At 43.8% G+C, this 19,187-nt stretch overlaps 1 protein-coding gene across 1 annotated transcript; it reads right to left on the bottom strand.

The window, feature by feature from the left end:
- Positions 1-7,076: 7,076 nt before the first annotated feature.
- LOC118209143 lies at positions 7,077-19,183 on the bottom strand. Its single transcript, XM_035384303.1, has 28 exons — positions 19,178-19,183; positions 19,016-19,066; positions 18,751-18,801; positions 18,490-18,525; positions 18,033-18,112; positions 17,342-17,546; positions 16,955-17,068; positions 16,709-16,756; positions 16,406-16,494; positions 15,674-15,875; positions 15,353-15,466; positions 15,109-15,150; positions 14,627-14,715; positions 13,589-13,790; positions 13,254-13,367; positions 13,111-13,149; positions 12,584-12,672; positions 12,286-12,487; positions 11,945-12,058; positions 11,647-11,735; positions 10,474-10,678; positions 10,097-10,210; positions 9,788-9,835; positions 9,042-9,335; positions 8,825-8,938; positions 8,523-8,573; positions 7,816-7,912; positions 7,077-7,325 (listed from the first exon to the last, which is right to left on the bottom strand). The coding sequence occupies exons 1-27, from the start codon at positions 19,181-19,183 to the stop codon at positions 7,844-7,846; spliced, it is 2,871 nt and encodes a 956-aa protein (XP_035240194.1). The 3' UTR covers positions 7,077-7,325; positions 7,816-7,843.
- Between the last annotated feature and the right edge of the window lie 4 nt (positions 19,184-19,187).

Raw genomic sequence — 19,187 nt, 5'->3', positions numbered from 1 at the left:
TAGCCGAGAACAGGTAACACTATTCTGGCCTAACATCTGCAAAGCCAACTAGGCAGAAGAATAAGCTACAGTATTAGGACAAATACAAATTACCAAGAAGTGCTGGGATGGGGCAACATGTAACAAGTGACAGGAAAAGGGTTTTTTTTTTTTTTTTTAATAAAAGAGTGAAATATACAGCGTGGTGGTGGTTAGTCTAGGTATAATCTGAAGAGATGAGTCTTCAGGCCACGGCGGAAGATGGGTAGTGAGGGGGAGGTTCGGAGAGGGACAGGGAGTTTGTTCCACCACTGGGGAGCTAGGGTGGAGAAGCTCTGTGATCCCTTTGGGCGGGTGGGAGGGGTTACAAGGCGTTCCAGCTCTGCCTCCTAAAAAGACGGTGTATTTCTATTTAGGAATTCCTCAGTGTTCCTTCCGACAATGTCTCTAGTTGAGGTCTGAGTTTCACCGTCCTTGCAAAGAACAGCCTTCAGCGTCCCGCTTTCCCCTCCTGAGATGCCGAATGGTTTTCCAGAACCACTTTGAGGCTGACCGAAAGTCCTTCTGCAAGTCCACTCCAAACTCCTTCCATACCTCAGCCTTTACTTCTGCAACTGTAGCAGGAGCAGCCTTTTTGCCTGCTGAGACCAGTCTTCTGAATCAAATACTCCGCACCCACCAGGCCCAAAAAGCCTCTGTGTTCAGCTTGACAACCGAAGACTCCGCTGTGTTCATCTGGACTAGCTTATGACCACTGCCCCTAGCAGACCCTTCCACAGCAGGTCAATATTTACTTGGTTGATTTCCACATACGTCAGTACCTGTATGTATTCACTTGCTATGGACTATCAACGTGTTCCATACAGATTCCATGTCCCCAACTGGCTCTGGGATACAGGAGAAACTCTTTCAGAGGTGAGAGTCTAAATTATTCTGGATAGAGTTCTCCACCAGGTGTTCCCAGCAAACCATCATTAAATGTTTGGGTCTGCCTGGCAGCCTCCTCCACCGTCTAATCAAACTCAACACCAGATGGCCGCTTTGCTCCTCTCTTCACCCGAGTGATCAGAACATCTAACATCGGGTCTGATGAAACAACTACAAAGCCAATCAATGACCTTTAGCCCAAGGTGCTCTGGTACACTTATGAACATCCTTGTGTTCAGACATGGGGTTTGTTAAGGACAAACCATGACCAGCACAGAAATCCAATGACATACCACCGCTCTGGTCCTGATAGGAGAGGCCACCCCAACCGCGCCCCTCAAAGTTGCACAGTCAGGACAGTGATTTCCTACAGTAGCACCAACATTAGATGACTGGACAATGCTATAGTGGTAAAGCCTAGCAAGCTATTCATTCCCATCATAACTACACCCACAGCTCATTTGATTATAATAGCATTGTATCACTAAGCTACTGTGCAGTAACAGACTCAACAGCAGGTTTCAAACTCTGGCTATTTCACTCAAATAAAGAAAAGCTTGGATTCACAAATCTAAACTCGAAACCTATTTTATTATTGCTCACTAGGTAGAAAGGATTGAATTGGTCTTCGGAACTTAATGACGTAACTCATTCCCCAGATAGTGTAATCTCCTCCACTGAAAACCTGGTTTTAGCCAAGGGGGGAAGCAAGTCATTCCCTGCACAGGCCTTTCAATTATTTTTTACAAGGCTCATTTATGGGCCATTTGTGAATGCAAAAGAAATTCAGTTTCCCAGACCTTTAAGTAAAAAAGACAGATATGCTATTGCATTGAAAGCTAATGTCTATTAGTACACCATTTCAGGGCACCTCCTGGCAGGTTTGTGGAAGGAAGACAAGCACTTTATGATGTTCCATAGAATAATGAACAGGAGTGACAACATGTCTTGCCATGAAGAATATTGGCTCTGACTGAATGCCCTTTAGCCATAGGCACTTGAACTTCACTGCTTGCATGCAAAACACAGACATATGCAAACACAGACACACATTCAAACTCACCCACTCATGCACACACCAACACAGACGCAGAGTCTGTGCATTGTTACATAATGTACTATATAATTAAAAATCCTGCAATGAGTTTTAAAACTGTACTGGTATGTGGCATTATGATTATGGCACTGCTTTCATAACCAAACCTTTTATGGATGAATCTTATAAAACCAAATCCCTGTAAGAACCCCAGTGTGTGTACACACTGTAGGAAAGACGGAGCACAAGTAATGAACTCAATGCACCTTAAAAAAGGGTTCCCAGATGGAGCAGAATTGCAGGGTCTGGTAGGTGTGTAGGGCCTGATGATCTTTTTAAGATATAACAGAGCAGTCCCTTTAGCTGGCCAATAGGCTAGGGCCAAGGTGTTGAATTTAACGTGAGCTGATGTAGGTAACTTGTTGATGGAGACAAGAAGGGGAGAGACGTAGCTGATCCTGGGGAGATTGTAAGTCAGGTGAGCAGCAGCGTTCTGGATGAACTTAGGAAGTCTAATGGCAGATACAGGGAGGCCAGCAAGGAGAGAGTTGGAGTAGTCAAGGCGAGAGATGATCAGTGCCTGAACAAACAGCTGGATTCAGTTGTAGGTGAGGAAAGGGTTGATTCTCAGGATGATGTACAGGAAGAATCTGGATGCCTGACAACCTGAGTAGCTTTGAAGACGGCAGGGACACATCTGTGGACAGGGATGAGTTCACCAGAGAGGATATCAATCCTTTGAGCTCTATCAACCTTTGTGTGACAGGTTGCATACATTTTGTTGTTGATAACAACATTGCATGTGTTGATTGTCTGTAGCAGGTGAATGCACACTGACTTATATGGAAATCAACAAAGTAAATATTGATATCAACTATATTCCTGAAGTCTAAGATGAGAGAAACCTCAAATGATTGATGTCCATAATGTCCGTGTGTAAGCTGTCGATCTCACCCTGAATGATGGCCAGCAGGATGATGATGACGATGATGAAGATGGTGATGTCAGACCACATGGTACAGCTCGTACTCATCTCCTTCAGTCTCTTCTCCTATAACCCCATCAGCTTGCACCGCCACTTACATGTTGAACAGAGAGCACTGAGAGAGAGAGAGAGACTTAGACTTTAAAAAGCTCTTTGTTAAAGCGAAGCACTGCTGAGGGAACCCTCTACAAGTACCTAAAACAGAAAAACCAACCAAGCACAGACACACAAAAACTTCAACAATAAAATCAAACAACCGTCTTTTTAATATGTTTACAGCGTGAACACCAGGCTCCTTTCTTTATCAGCTTGACATGGAGGCCAGCTATAGTCCATTTGCACTTTGACTTATACAGACTGCAGTTCAGCTAATAAAACCCACTAACTCCAGGCTCGAGACCGCCATTACCCACAGAAATTAAACCACGTCTCTCACCTACCATTTACAGTGAGATTAGTGGGGTTTTGCAAATAACCAGCTTTGGCCAACAACCATGAAATGAATCAGCAAGCTCTGATCACTCCTACATTGGCAGTATCTTGTACTGTACCCAACAGAAAAACACCTGAAGGAGAAAAGAAAGAAAGAAAAAAACTTCAAGCCGTCCCACCCAGTTGTTTTGCTGCTCTAATCCAAGCCACACATTTAGGCGCTCATTAAATTTATGAAAGTGTTGGTTTTAAAAAAAATCTTAAGGTGCTTGTTCAGAAATCTAATATGGGATTGCATTTTTTTAATTTATTCGTTATTAATTATTTTTATGAGCATTTGCTGCTGCTCCTCCAGTCTTTGTACCTTCCTTATTGTCCACGACGTTTGAATTTTCTTTCCAACAATTTTCTTTTCAGTTACATAAAATCCGCACAAAAAATTTCAACTTGTGAACCCATCGCATTGACCAGTCAGCAACCGACAAATTATGTAACTTTTTTCTTGGGACAAAAGAGCCATGTATCTCTAATTAAAATATTTGTGTTCATTTTTTATGATTTAAAAAGCCTGGACAGCTGATCAGCTGAGGCCCCTAGACTAGGTGGTAATCCGGCCCCCGCTGTGGGTACCCACGGGGGGAGGGATCACCGATACATGACGCGACACTGATATTCCACCAAATGAAATCCCCCCATTTAACAAGCAACATCATGGCCAACCATGTGTTGCCCTGTGGGGCTCCCAGCTATAACCGATGTTAGCACCATCTGGATTCGATATCAGGCCTCGGGGCTCATCTCCCCACCAGACCCTGGTGCGTGAGCTGGATGTTAGCTCTCTCTCTCTCATCCACACCCATGTCTGTCTGCACTCTTACAGCTGACAGCTGCGAAAGGGAGGAGGGGGGGGGTCATTAAACAGGGTAACCCACTCAGAGGTAGGACACACCCTCTGTAGCTGTGCCACACGACTCTGCAGCCCATAGCAAACGTTTCCAAACTCTCAGAGCCCACAGCATACCTACTGAGCAATTACCTTTTCTCTGGCCTGCAGAGAAGTTTAACTTTATAGGTTCAAATATGGAAATTGAAATGCTCTCAACAAATTTCTCTATAAAATGCTTACACAATACATTGTTAGCGGAGCACTGCAAATACTTTGAGGGGAGTTTAATTAAACTGGTGCAAACGTCAATGTTATACTGTATGGTTTACATGTTATATGGAGCAAGATATTTATTTTCCATCTTACGACCCACTTCCACTCATACCTGCTCATTCTTAGTGCTGTAATTATGCCGATTGCTCATAAAAATTTACATAGTGACGAATAATGCTTCAGAACAGACAATGCAAATATGGCAGATTTTGCTAGTCAAAGGTTGCTCGGATAAGTTAAGATAGAAAGAGTGTGCAGACAGTGCCAGGGGACACGCAAAGACAAACTTATTTCGCCCCTCTCATTCATAGGGAAGGGGACTTTATTCCTGCTTCACGAGGGCTCAGTCTAAGCCAAACTGGGCTTCAACTTCCTGTACAACTTCCAGGAGATCACCTACAAGAGGCTCACTTTCTGCGACACCTGTGGAGGCTTTGTGAGTGTGCAGCATGGTTCTAATCCCCCCAGTCTCTCACTGTATTACATATTTCTGCATTTACCCATACTTTCTCCCCATTCAGAATTCCTAATTTTAAGTCTGTCTGTGCGACACCCCCTGTCAATTCAAGCAAATTGTCCAGAAACTTATTTTCATTCCGCAGTCTGCGATTTAAACTCTCTCAGACACCAAGCTGGAAGAGGACTTTTGTATTTTGAGCAAACAGACTGTGAGCGCCTAATTGCTTCCAAAATTTCAGAGCCCATGGCATAATTAATAAGCAAATATTTGCTGAACCCTCCCATACCCTGGGCGATGCAACTGGCAGTTGTGCGTCAACCCCATGGAGCTACCGGCTGCAGTTGGCGGATTCGATCTCCAGACAGTAAGGCTCATCCATGCACCACAGCCTAGTGCCTTCACCGTGTGAGCGATCCATCCAGCAGTGCGTGAAAACATTCCTAATGCCTATACTGTACATTGTGACAAGTGCACTGTATTTAACTTGACAGCTGTGGTGGTTTACATTCAAATGCACACCAACACCCCAATTATTTGGGAGTATTTAGATTGTTGCATACACCGAAATATGAGTAATGCAATCACTCCTTCAGCTGCATTTACGTGATTTCTTCTAAAATCAGCATACGCTCAGCGGTAACGGTGGACATGCACCGTAAAATTTCAGTCCAATGGGAACCCAATGTACTCTGTAAGAGTTGAGTTAACACTGAACATTTTATTGTATGCTTGTTTTCACTCAGGAATTTTGACTTCCGCCTGACATGCACGTTTAAAAAAAAAATTTTTTTATAAAGCCGAAGGAAATCGGAGTAAGATCTCGGTGGCACGTCTCCATGCACTAAAAAAGATATACATTTAAAAAATCTAAAGTTTGGGCAAAAATTCTGGTATCTTAATTGTGTTTCAGTACACTTATGACATAATGCCAGTAAAGATAATCAGATAAAGGAGTTTACGTGACCACTTCAATAATTAAAGTATTGCCATGATCGGGGTAAAATCAGAGTATTAGTGTGTGAGCAAATGCACCCAATGTCTGTGGATGGCATGTTATATACAGCAAGACATTGTTTTACACAATATGTGTCTTTTTACAAGCCACCACTCAAACCTGCTTAGTCTGTAAATTTACATAGTCACAGATAATTGCTCAGTCAATGAAAATTTGACAGATTTTGCAAGTCAAACTGCAGCCGAGATAATGTCTTTAGAATCCTTTACTGTAGATATGAATGCTCTGGAGCAGATGGTTATGGAAGACTATCCTGACCCAGTCCACTAAACAGATGCACTGCTGACTGGCCGATACATAAATTGTTGCTTGGGTAAGTAGCATGATTTCCAAAAAACAACACCAAATCGTGTAGTGTGGCAACATAACAAGTGTTACTTTTGTTGCATTGTTACTTTAAAATGCATTTTAAAATCATGCCCAGCTAAAATAGGATTAACATCAGAATATATGAATCGTTTCTGGTTCTTTATATATATTTGTAATGTACGTTTTGATTGTTCATGGTCTTAAACCCCCCCCCCCCCCCCCTTCCCAGAGACAGGTAGTTGTGTCTCAAGTGCGGAATTATTGAATTATTGCACTGTGCCCAGGGCGCCCCCTACTGAAATCCTAAATCACTGCATCTCACTGCTAACACATTTAGTGACACTGACCCCTGCAGCCTGTTGTTTTAATTCTGGTGGAGCAAAAGCAGCTTTAATTTCGGTCTTAATTTCCACCGTAGTTTTTAAAAACATATTTCTAAAATCGATTCTGTGTAAGGTGAAGAGTACACATGATCATCCAGATCAGACCTAGAGTGACACAACTAAGAAAACTGCCTCTTTTGACAGTTTAAATAAGAACTATAGTACATAAAACATCCTAATTATATCAACCAGACTACATGCCGCATGCACCACTGAACTTATTGTGTGTGTGTGTTAGGAGTGGGGTTAGGTACACACATAAGCTACCTCTGAAATACAGAACTGCAAGCCAGCTCCTTTATGCAGGATTATAATTATTATAACTTCAAACACTTAAAAAGTTAAGATTTCAGAAAATAAAAATGCACAGAATCTTTAGAATGCATGACAACGTTTATTAACTGAATTTGTGAAACAGAGCCCCTAACACCAGTGACAAACAGAGGAGGGTATCAGAGAGGGTATCAGAACAGTGACATCAAAGAGCAGGGTATCAGAACAGTGGCATCAGAACGGGGTAGCCAGAAAAATGACATCATACATCTCCAGACATCAAATTTGGGTGAAGGGCTGGAAATGGTGGAAGGAGTCATACATGTGCTTCCCGTTTAAACTCCCGATTCCCACAGTGCACCAAGATCTGAGAGGGAGAGAGAGAGAGAGAGACTTTAAACCTCTGATTCTCACAGTGCATTGAGAACTGAGAGAGTGAGTGAGTGAGCGAGAGAAAGACAGTTTCAAGAAAACAAAAATAAGAGATAGAAAGGAAGAGGAGAGTATCCAAAAGTAATGGGACAGTATTGTGGCATATTGGTTGTTTTTCCTCTGTGCTAATCCTATTTGTATTTCAAATCAAGCTATAACCATTATTTAACCAATAAGCCATTAAATTTGTCAAAGCTTCCTTTGTCCCAGTGCTTACGCTGGCTTGAAATAAGGGGATTTGAGTCATTGAGTGGCACTGTTGCAATATAGCTCAATGCAATGTTAAACAAAATCAATTGTCCTAATACTTTTGCATTTAACTGTATATTAAATGCCACATTTTGCTATGGACTAACGCAGAAAAACTCAGGACTGGAACAAAGACTCTTTATTAAGTCCACAGGGATGTAATCGTGTCCACTCACATCAAAATACTGTCACTCCTGGAAAGGATTAAATTGGGCCATCTCCTCTTTCCACCTCTGCAACACCACAGGTCCATGTCTCACCACCAATAGATCCCTGGAGGAGAGAGAGATGATGAGTGCACACTCTGCACAGGCTAGCACAGTTAGCACAGTGGCAAGCACCCAGGCAATGCAGCTGGTGCACATTTACAGAGGTAAACTGAGTTCTGAAAAGATGTACAGATTCAAAGTCAAATTCAGATTCAAATTTTGAATTTGCCTTAAATGAGAGAACATCCTGTCCCACCCCATTCACCACCCCCCCCCCCACCCCTCATCTAGCTGAGATCCCCGACCCTGGGTGTGTCGACGTGTCCCTGAGCAAGACACCTAACCCCTAATTTCTCCCAATGAGCTGATTGGTACCTTGTATGACAGCCTTTCACCGTTGGTGTGTGAGTGTGTGTGTGAGTGGGTGAATGAGAGGCATAAACGCTTTGGATAAAAGCGCTATATAAATGCAATCCATTACCATTCACCAGATCAAGAGTACAGATTCCTGAGATCCAGAGTAGTCAGCATCACTGAAGAAGCATTATTGTGTTTGTGTGGACTAAACATTATTTATAAATACCAGACAGTAAATTGTACCATTCCTATTTGACTTGTGTGTGGGTGTGTTGGGGGGGAATGTGTGGTTTGTGGCGAGAGACCGCTGTACTCACAGTAGCCTCGATCTGACCGAAGCAAGATGGCGGCACCGCACCGAAGTCTCCCTGAAACACAAACCCAGTCAGGGGTGAGTGGAGGCACACAAAACAAAGCACTGCCTCATCCAGTCATGTCTACAAATGTCAAAATGCAAATGCGTAAATGCAAATACAGACGGCGAAATGCAAGAACCCGATGCTAAAATGCAAAAAATAAAAGGCCTGCAGGGTAAGACAGCGAAAAATAGGACCTGCTAAATGCTCAAAACGTAATGCTTGAATTAAAACGCAGAGTGCGAGCTGCTGCTCCTCCTCACCTCGATGATGTTTACGGTCTCCACGGTGACGTTCCCCACTATCTTCACTGCACTCACTTGCTCCACCGGAATGCGGTGCTTGAACATGTGGAGCTCAGCACCGTTCACTTTCACCTGCCGGGACCAGGCCAGAATTCAGTAAAGGCTGCAACTCAACATTTTTATATTAATGTAACTAATGTAATTCACACAAACACAGTTCCCCGTCCTTTCTGACCTGGTAGCCCTCAGGGGTGATGTGGAAGGTCACTTCGAAGCTCTCCCCCCGGCGGAAGGGCATGGCGTCCACCCTCTCCTCCGTCTCCCAGCTGCCGCCGCGGAAGCTGTTGAACACCACCGCCTCCGCGGGCTCGAACTGGGGGTTGAAGCGCAGGGCCGTGTCGGAGCCGTCCGCCTCCCCGCACTGCAGGTCGATGCTGAAGCTGGGGATCCCCTCGGGGATGGAGCCCCGGAAGTTCACGGACGACGCTTCCTTAAAGCCGCCCGGGATGGGCATCACGTAGGGGGCGCACTGCGCAACACGGACACCGGGATTAATACACTGCAGTCTCTGTTCTGTCTGGGATTAATACACAGCAGTCTCTGTCTGTCTGGGATTAATACACAGCAGTCTGGCTGTTGCAAGTGGCTCATAACCCTGGGGAGCTGTGGGGTCTGCTGGGTTTCACCGTCAATCAGCACTTTATTAATCAATCAACTTGAAGCAGCTGACCTGCTTTTATTGGGTCTAGACAATTAAATTTTGTAATTTCCCAAACGCCCAAAATTGAGTAATAAAGCGGACAATAAAATGGACGTTTGACCTCCCTCACAGAAGAACGTCTAATGTCACAGCATAGATTGTACACTGCTGAAGGGTGTGTGTGGTCATGTGTGAGACAGAGAGCGAGTGTGTGTGTGTATCTGTGTGGTTGAATAAAAGTAGAGAATGTGTGTGTGTGAGAGAGAGAACACTATACTCACAATAACCACCGTTTCAAAAGCAGTTTCCTCCATAATGAATGGTTCTCCCTGAAACATAAAATCAGTTAGGAGTGGGTGAGGGAGGAGGGGGAGAACAAAACAGTTCTCCCCCCAATCCAATCATATCTACAATTGACTAAATGCAAATTCAAATGCATGAATGCAAATGGAAACACATAAATGCAAATATAAATGCATCAAAAAGTTTCATAAATGTGCACTTTGTGAGACAGTGGATAAGAGGATCTGCTAAATGTCTGAAAGTAAAGGCCTAGATTTAAATGCAGACAGCGCGACCCTCCTCCTCACCTCTATGATGTGGACAGCTGGCACGCTGACGTTCCCGGCGACCAGAAGGGCTCTCACTTGCTCTACTGGTATGCGGTGCTTAAACATGTGGTACTGCTGACCATTTACTTTCACCTGTAGCAACGAGAGTGAAAAGCAGAGAATCAAGAAGGGCTGAAATTTAAAAATCACCACTTATGCGATTACATCCACCAAACAGTTCTGTCTATCGTTTTATCATCATGTCCCACTCCAGTAAATGAGATTGTGTACACAATTGTGACACCCAAGGATATACAAATACACACAAACATACAAACACATGCAATGCACATATATTTTAACAATGTACTGATTTGCACAAACGTGCACATGAACACAGTTCCTGTCTTTCGGACCTGGTAGCCCTCTGCGGTGATATTGTAGACCAGCTCAAAGTCCTCTCCCTTACGGAAGGGCATCTCAGTGAGCCTCTCCTCAGTTTCCCAACTGCCGTTCTGGAAGCTGTTGCACACCACCACCTCTTCAGGCTCTAACTGGGGCTGGAATTGGAAGGCTGTGTCACAGCCTTCAGTCTCTCCACACTGCAAGTCGATGCTGAACCTGCAGGGGGCGACAGAGCAGGGAGATTTTAATCACAGACTCAATTGCATCAACAGGTATATAGAGTGTCCATTGCTATGGAGATAGAACTTGTAATTTTTTCGAATACAGGGATGAGTGTCTGGTTCATCAATAGAATATGGGGATTCATCCTCTGAAATAACCAAGCAAACAGCATCTCAACAAGAGCTCACTCACTGAGTGCTTCCAACTCAACAGTTTTCACAACTGACTTCTGAGTGTGGCTTCAATTAAACACTAACCATCACATAAGGGTGCTTAATAATGGTGCCAGGGGGTGCGTGAGACCTGCTATAATTCAACTACTGCACACTCAACTACTTGTACCTCCGAGAATTTAAATAAAGGTTCTGACTGACACTCAGAAACTGAGTAGTCTCAATGAACTTTAATGCTATGTTGCCATGGTTCCTCCAATGAGCAATGCTGGATTCCCTAAAGTCCTGCCCTCCCATTGGCTCAGACAGGAAGAGCTAACGAGGAGAAACTCTCCCACTAATCCTTATGTACATTAGGTTTGGCATCAATGCAATTTTCAAATATCAATAATTGGGAAAATTTTCTGATGATTATTGATATATATATACCCAAATGTAAAATGAAAATACTGGCTGATGACCAGCTTGTAAACTTGTTGAATAGCCTATAATAAAGATAGTATTCACAATCATAAGAAGAATGGAAACAAAATTTCACAAAAAGCAAGTGCTTTAGGTGGCATTTTGCCCCACAAGTGCTCGGTTTTATTTTTTCTGATTTAGGCCAAAACTTACTTAGAGAAAAGAACATGCGTAACACCTCCCTAGAGAGGAATAGAATAAATGGATGAAATCGGGGAGGCACTGAGGGCATATCGCTGAGCCACCAAGATTTCCAGCCCATTTCTGGTTCCACAAAGAAGCCTCAGTCGTTCTTCCACCAATAAACAGTGTTAACAGGCTTCTCACCTGTTGCTTTCACTGGGAAGTACTCCCTGGAAGATCACAGCTGTCCCTGGCTTCAAACCACTTGGAAGAGGTGTCACAGATGGGGAAGTCTGCACAACGCAAACACTGGGATTTATACAAAGCAGTTTCTTTGATTTTAAGGCAAAAACTGAAACCAACACTCATTGCAGCTCAAAAGGACCAAGGAACACAAACCAATGAAGCTCCAAATCAAATCACATTTACAAATCCACAAATGCCAATACAAAATGGAAACTGCAAATACAAATGTCAAACTGAAAAGTACATATGTCCTCACCTCGATGATGTTGATGGCCATGATGGACACGTCTCCAATGATCTGCATCAGACTCACTTGCGCTACTGGCATGCGGTGCATAAACGTGTGGATGAAGTGACCATTTACAGACACCTGCAGGAACCATAAAAATGGAGTTCAGGAAAACAAGAAAGGCTGTTACTCAAAAAATTTTGTTCATGGTATTTTTTTTTCCCCCATCCAAAGCATTCTGTCTCTCATGAGTCAATAATGACCTACTCCAGTAAATGAGGTTATATTCCCGTGCAGTAAGGGGGCATTACATACATGCACAAAATACACACACACACACACACACACACAGTTCCTGTCATTCTGACCTCGTAGCCCTCTAAGGTGATAGTATAGTCCAGCGTGAAGTTCTCCCCAGTTTTGAAGGGCATCTGGGCAACCCGCTCCTCCTCTTCCCAGTGGCCCTTACGGAAGCTGTTGAACACCAGCTCTGAGGTCTTGAACTGAGAGCTGAAGTGGAACGCTGTATCACAGCCTTGGGTGTCTCCACACTGCAGGTTGATGCTGAAACTGCAGGGGACGACAGAGAGTTTCATCAGTGATTCCATTGAGTCACCAGAGTAGACACTCAGCTCTAACAATCCTGACAATCTTCTAACTACTCACCTGTCGGTCTCAGCGGGAACCAACCCCTGGAGGGACACTGTCATCCATGTCTTCAAACAGCCTGGGACAGGTATGTTGGTTTGGACGGTCTGCAGAACACAAACACTGGGATTCATACAAAGCAAAATGACAAAAAAAAAAAAGCTTGTCTGTTGCAATGGTTCATCATCCTGGTGCTGGAGAGCTGTAGGGTCTGCTGGGTTTCACTGTCAAGCAGTACTCAATCAATCGATTATTCACACAGTTAATTCATCTGGTTTATTAGGTCTGAATGGCTTGATGATTTTAAGTCAAAAATTAGCACCATGTGGCTCAAGAACCAGAATTGTGAGTCCTGGAGAGTGTGTATGAGATGGAGAGATGTGTGGGGGATGTAGTAAAACAGTCAGTGTGTGATAAACACACAGGGATTGAGTTGAGTGTGGATGTGTATGGGTAAGTGTGAGTGAGTGTGTATGAGTGTGTGTGTGTATGTGTGTGTGTGTGTGTGTGTGTGTGGGGTGAGAGACCAGAGCGTTCACACTAACCCCCATTTCTGCTGGACTTGGATATTCCTGTACGGTTCCCTGAAACACAAAATCAGTTAGGGGTGGGTCAGGGAAAGCCAAGCAATGCCAAATCGAACCAAAGGCCCGCATTTAATCGCAGAATGCACTCTGCTCCTCCTCACCTCTACGATGTTGATGGCCGTCACAGAAACGTCTCCAGCGATCTGCAGGACTTTCACTTGCTCCACCGATATGCGGTGCTTGAACAAGTAGAACTCGGCACCATTTACGTTCACCTGCAGGAGTCAGAGAGGAAGGCAGGGAGTCAAGAAAGGCTGCTATTCAAAACTCCTGATGTCAATTTTCCGTCTAAAGTATTCGATCTGTCAATTAAATGTCACACCCTACTAGACTAAATGTAAATAAATTTGTCTGCAGTAAGGAAATATTACACGAATGCACACAATACACACGTGCAAACCCACAAACATGCACGCACAACTCCTGTCCTTCTCACCTGGTACCCTTCTGCGGTGATAATATAGGTCAGCTCAAACTCCTTCCCCTGAGTGAAGGGCATGTTATCAACCTTCTCAGCCTCTTCCCAGCTGCCATTTCGGAAGGTGTTGAACTCCACCTCTGAGGTCTCAAATTTGGGGTTGAAGTGGAACGCTGTGTCGCAGCCTGCAGCCTCCCCACACTGCAGGTTGATGCTGAAACTGTAGGGGGCGACAGGGAGTGAGAAAGTTTTATTAGTGATTTTGTGGAGTCACCAGAGAAGACAAGGAGCTCTTACAATTTTTGTCATTCCTCTCTGCTTCTCAACTACTGGAAGCTCTGGTTAGAAACAACAGTTTCTTGTACTTTATTATAAGACAGAACGTACTAGACCACAATATAGTTCATCACACACTGCTTACTGAATTTTCAGAACAAGAATCATATTTTAATGTTTCACCAGAAGGAAGAGAGAAAAGAATGCCATTTGTCATTTCATCCTCTGAAACATCCAAGCCAACAGCACCACAGAAAGTTCAGAGCAAATCAACCGATTCCAACTAAACTATTTTTCCCAACTTCAGTGTGACATGAACATTAAATATCACACAACGGGTTCGTAACATTGGTCCCAGGTTTGCTTGAGTTCTGCTGTACTACCACCATGGCACTTACACAGTCATACAATGTTACATTGCCATGTAAAAACAAATAACACTGCACCTTTAAATGAAACAATTGTGTAGTATTCTGCATCCTCTGATGACAGTCAGAATACCCTCTTTTACACAAATGCCCTTCATTACAGAATGTTGTTTGTCTAAGAAAATAATCAGATGGGTGGGAGGAGGTACTAAGCTGACACAGGAACTAAACACTGTCAGTAGTCTTGCGTGACAATGGCTCCTCCAGTGAGCTAAATCAAAAAAAAGCACTGCCCTCGCTTTGACTAAATGAGGAAAAACTCCAGTTTTACACTATTTTGGTTCCTCAAACCCTCATTCATTTTATCCATCCATCACAAAAAAGTGCTCCATTCCCTGCAGTAACTCCTCACCTCTTGGTCTCTTCAGGAATCGTTCCCAGGAGGGTCAGTGTCGTCCCTGCCTTCAAACTGCCTGGGATGGGTGCCTCAGCCTGGATGGCCTGCAGAACACAAACACTGGGATTCACACAGAGAATTCTGTGTGTTGCCGTGGTTCATAACCCCTGAGAGCTGTAGAGTCTGCTGGGTTTCACTGTCAATCAGCAGTTAATTGATCAGATGTTTAAAAACAGATGATCATGCCGTTAGCTCACCTCATCTGGTTCAATGGGTCTAAAGGCATTTATGATTTTAAGTTAAAAAACAAGAGCCAGCACACCTTGCAGCTCACAAGGACCAGGTTGTGAATCTGGTCTATTGCAAAAGAATGCAGATGGAGGGATGGAGAGTGTAAGTACTGTTGTAACACGGTTACTGTGTAAAAACACAGAGAGACTGAGATGTGTGCATGTGCGTGCACTTGCGTTTGTGTGCGTATATGTACATGCACTAACCTCGGTTTCTTCTTCCGGTATTTCTATTACCTCTTGTACTATCTGAAACACAGTTAGGGGTGGGTGGAGGAGCATTAAAACTCCCAGTCCAATCTGTGGCTAAATGCTAAATGCAAATTCAAATGCAAATAAAAATGCTTAAAAGTAAAACTGTTCACTGTGATACATACTGGATACAAATCTGTTAAATGCCTAAAGTTAACATCCTAAATTTATATGTACAATGCACATTGCTTCTTCTCACCTCGACGATGTTGACATTCTGAATGGAGACGCCACCGAAGATCCTTATGCCACGCACTTGCTCCAACACCATTCGGTGCTTGAACATGTACAATGGACAACCATTCACATTCACCTGGGGGAGGCAAACGTTTAATCACAGAAAGGTTACGATTTCCGTCATTGTTAAATTTTCACGTTATTGTTAAAGTTTTCATGTCAAATCCTACTTCAGAAAATTAAGTAGGGTGTAGCATGAAGCATTCCTCAGCAGTAAAGAGGAACTGCAAGTATGTACACAGAACACACACATGCATACACACAGAGTTCCTGTCCATCTGACCTGGTAGCCATCAGACTTCAACATGAAGACCAGCAAAAAGCTCTCTCCCTTAATGAAGGGCATCTCGACGACCTTCTCCTCTTCTTCCCAGCTGCCATTTCTGAAGCTGTTGAACACCACCTCTGAGGTCTCCAGCCGGGGGTTGAAGCGGAACGCTGTGTCACAGCCCTCAGTGTCTCCACACTGCAGGTCAATGGTGAACCTGCAGGAGGCGACAGAGAACAGAGAAAAATTTATCACAGATTCCGTCGAGGGACCAGATGAGATACTGAGCTCTTACAATCCTCCTCAGTCCTTCAATTCTCGCTGCTTCTGAACTACAGCCAGTTTCACGTGGTAAGAGGAATCTCTGACTTTATTACGAGTCAGAATCTACATCACCATGGAATTGCTATTCATCACAGCCCTTAATGAATTCTCAGAAGATGCATGAAATTGGATTCTTTTAGAATCAGCAGAAGGGGGAAAGAATTTTTAATGCTTACGCTACAGAGATGAGTATATGTTGGGGAAGAAGAATATGGGGTTTCATCCTCTGAAACATCCAAGTGAACAGAACCACGGCGAGAAGCCCGTCTAATCAAACCTTTTTCATGACTGACTTCTTCCCAGTTTTTCAAATTCAGTTCACCTCTGTTTCAGTTAGAAAAATTAAATTGTCCATTGGGGGGAAAAAAAGCATCTCTACCCCCTTCCCTGCAGTAAACCCCATGGCCAGAAGGTGCTCCTCACCTGGTGCTCTCATCGGGAATCATTCCCTGGAAGGACATTGACAACCCAGACTTCAGACTGCCTGGGATGGACATCATAACTTGGGTGGTCTGTGGAACACAAACAATGGGATTAATAAAGAATAGCTTGTCTGGTTGCAGTGGTTCATAATCATGGTGCTGGAGAGCTGTCAGTCAGAATGTAATTAATCAATAAATGAAAACAGCTGAACACAGTTTATTTACTTAAACTTGTTTACTGGGACTAGATTGATAATGTTTGTGTGTGTGGGTGGGTGGTGGAAGCCAGTGTAGTCACACAAACCTCATCCACATCATCATCTGGTTCCTGCGTCATTGTGAATTGTCCAATCTGAAACAAAAGCACAGGGTTGGAGGAACACAAAACTATACACCTTCCAATCTAATCATATCTATAAATGCCTAGATAAGCATACTCATTCTTAAGTGTACAGATGTGTGCTGTCACTGGACACTGGACAAGAATCTGATAAATGACTAAATGCAAATCTTTCAATTTAAATGTAGAATGCATGCTGCTCCCACTCACATTAAGGAGGTTGGAGGTCTGCATGGAGATCTCCCCAATGACCTGCACAGAGGTCACCTGCTCCACTGGTATACGGTGCTTGAACAAGTAGATCTTGCGACGGGCTACATACACCTGCAGGAGCCAGAGAGGAAGGCAGGGGTCACAAAAGGCTGTTATTCAAAAATTCTGTCTAAGCAATTCTTTCCCCCCCAAAGCATTCACTCCGTTAATAATCCGTTTCAGTTTCAGAATCAGTTTACAGCTGACTCCAGGATATAACCCAGTTCTTCAATGTCTGAGAAAGTGCGCATCTGTGTATGGAGGCATTACAAGCATGTTTACAATGAGCAAACACACACACACACACACACACACACACACACACACACTTCCTGTACTTCTGACCTGGTAGCCCTCTTCTAAGACATGGAAGACCAGCTCAAAGCTCTCCCCCCTACGGAAGGGCATCTCATTGACCCTGTCCTCCTCTTCCCAGCTGCCATTCTTGAAGCTGTTGAACACCAGCACCTCGGAGGGCTCGAACCGGGACTCGAACCGGAAGGCTATGTCAGAGTCTTTCGTGTCCCCACACCGCAGGTCGACGGCAAAACTGTGGGGGGGTGAAAGAGAGCATGGAAATTTATGCCACAGATACCTTTGAGTCACCAGAAAAGACACTCAGCTCTAACAGTCCTACTCAGTACCTCAGTCCTCTCGGTTTCTGATCTAGGTATTTTGGTAACAGGAGCTTTTGGTGTTTTATTACAATACAGAACATCAGCTGCCGCAGTACTGTTCTTCACTAAGCCACTTCATGAATTTTCAGAACAGGCATCAGTTGGAATGTTTACCATCATCAGGAGACAGAACTTGCAATGTTAAGAGGCCAGTAGGAGTATCTTTCTGATCTATAGAATGAGTTTTCAGCCTCTGAAAGATCCAAGCAAGAGGCTGCTTATTGACTCAACAGTTTCAGAACTTACACAAGACATGTTTTTTTTTTTTTTTTTTTTAATCTTTATGGCAGCTTCTTTTTCCACCCCTGCATTTGCACAACACCCACTGTACCCTCCATGGCCAGCAGGGGGCTCCTCACCGTGTGATCTCATTTGGAACAGTTCCCTTGAAATACACAGCCATCCCAGGCTTCACATCACCCGAGAGGACTTCCTCCTCCTGCACAACAAACACTGGGATTAATACAGAGCAGTTTGTCCGTTGCAGTGGTTCATAGCCCGGGTGTTGGAGAGATGCAGGGTCTGCTGGGTTTTGCTGGCAATCAGCACTGAACGAATCAGTCAGTTAAAGCAGCTGATCACACATGAGCTCAGCTCATCTGGGTAACTGGGTCTAAAGGGGTTCACGATTGAAAGGCAAAAATAAAAACCAGCAACCTTGCAGCTCACAAGGACCAGGATTGTGAATTCTATTGCAACAGAATACAGATGGAGAGGCAAAAGTAATGGCACAGCAGAGTCTAAAAACATTGAGTAACTTAGATATCAGTGTGCCTGTGTGTGTGTGTGTTGATAGGACAGTGTAAGCACACTAACCTCTAGTTCTTCTTCTTTTTCAGCTGGTTTTTCTTCCTGAAACGCAAACTCAGGAGTTGGTGGAGCAATATAAAACAATTCAACTCCTAAAGAAATCAACAAATACAACTGAAAAAGGTAAGGTAATGTGTGAGAGAATGTGCATCCATGTGTATGAACATGGATGTGGGTTTCTGTGTGCGTGTGCGAGTGTGTGCATGTGCATGTCCATGCGAGTACATGCATGAGCATGTGTTGGGAGGGCAGTGTAAGCACACTGACCTTGGGTTTTTCTTCTTCAGCTGGTTTTTCCTTCTCTTCTACTTCTTCTTCCTGAAACACAAACTCAGGAGTTGGTGGAGCAACACAAAACAATTCACCTCCTAATGAAATCAACAAATACCAAAATGCAAATACAACTGCAAAAAGGTAAACATTTGTGAGAGAATGCACTTCCGTGTGTATGGAAATGAATGTGGGTTTCTGTGTGCATCTGTGCGCATCTCTGCGTGTGCATGCGTTGGGAGGACAGAGTAAGCACACTAACCTTGGGTTCTTCTTCTTCAGCTGGTTTTTCCTTCTCTTCTACTTCTTCTTCCTGAAACACAAATGCAGGAGTTGGTGGAGCAATACAATGAGCTGATTCTGGGACTGGGACTGGTATTGGTGTCGCTCCCTATACCCCTAATGAGCCAGCACGTTTCCATACTATCATTATG

Source organism: Anguilla anguilla, chromosome 12 (assembly GCF_013347855.1).
Source record: "Anguilla anguilla isolate fAngAng1 chromosome 12, fAngAng1.pri, whole genome shotgun sequence".
Classification (NCBI taxonomy): Eukaryota; Metazoa; Chordata; class Actinopteri; order Anguilliformes; family Anguillidae; genus Anguilla; species Anguilla anguilla.
This window is presented reverse-complemented; position numbering and strand designations above follow the sequence as displayed.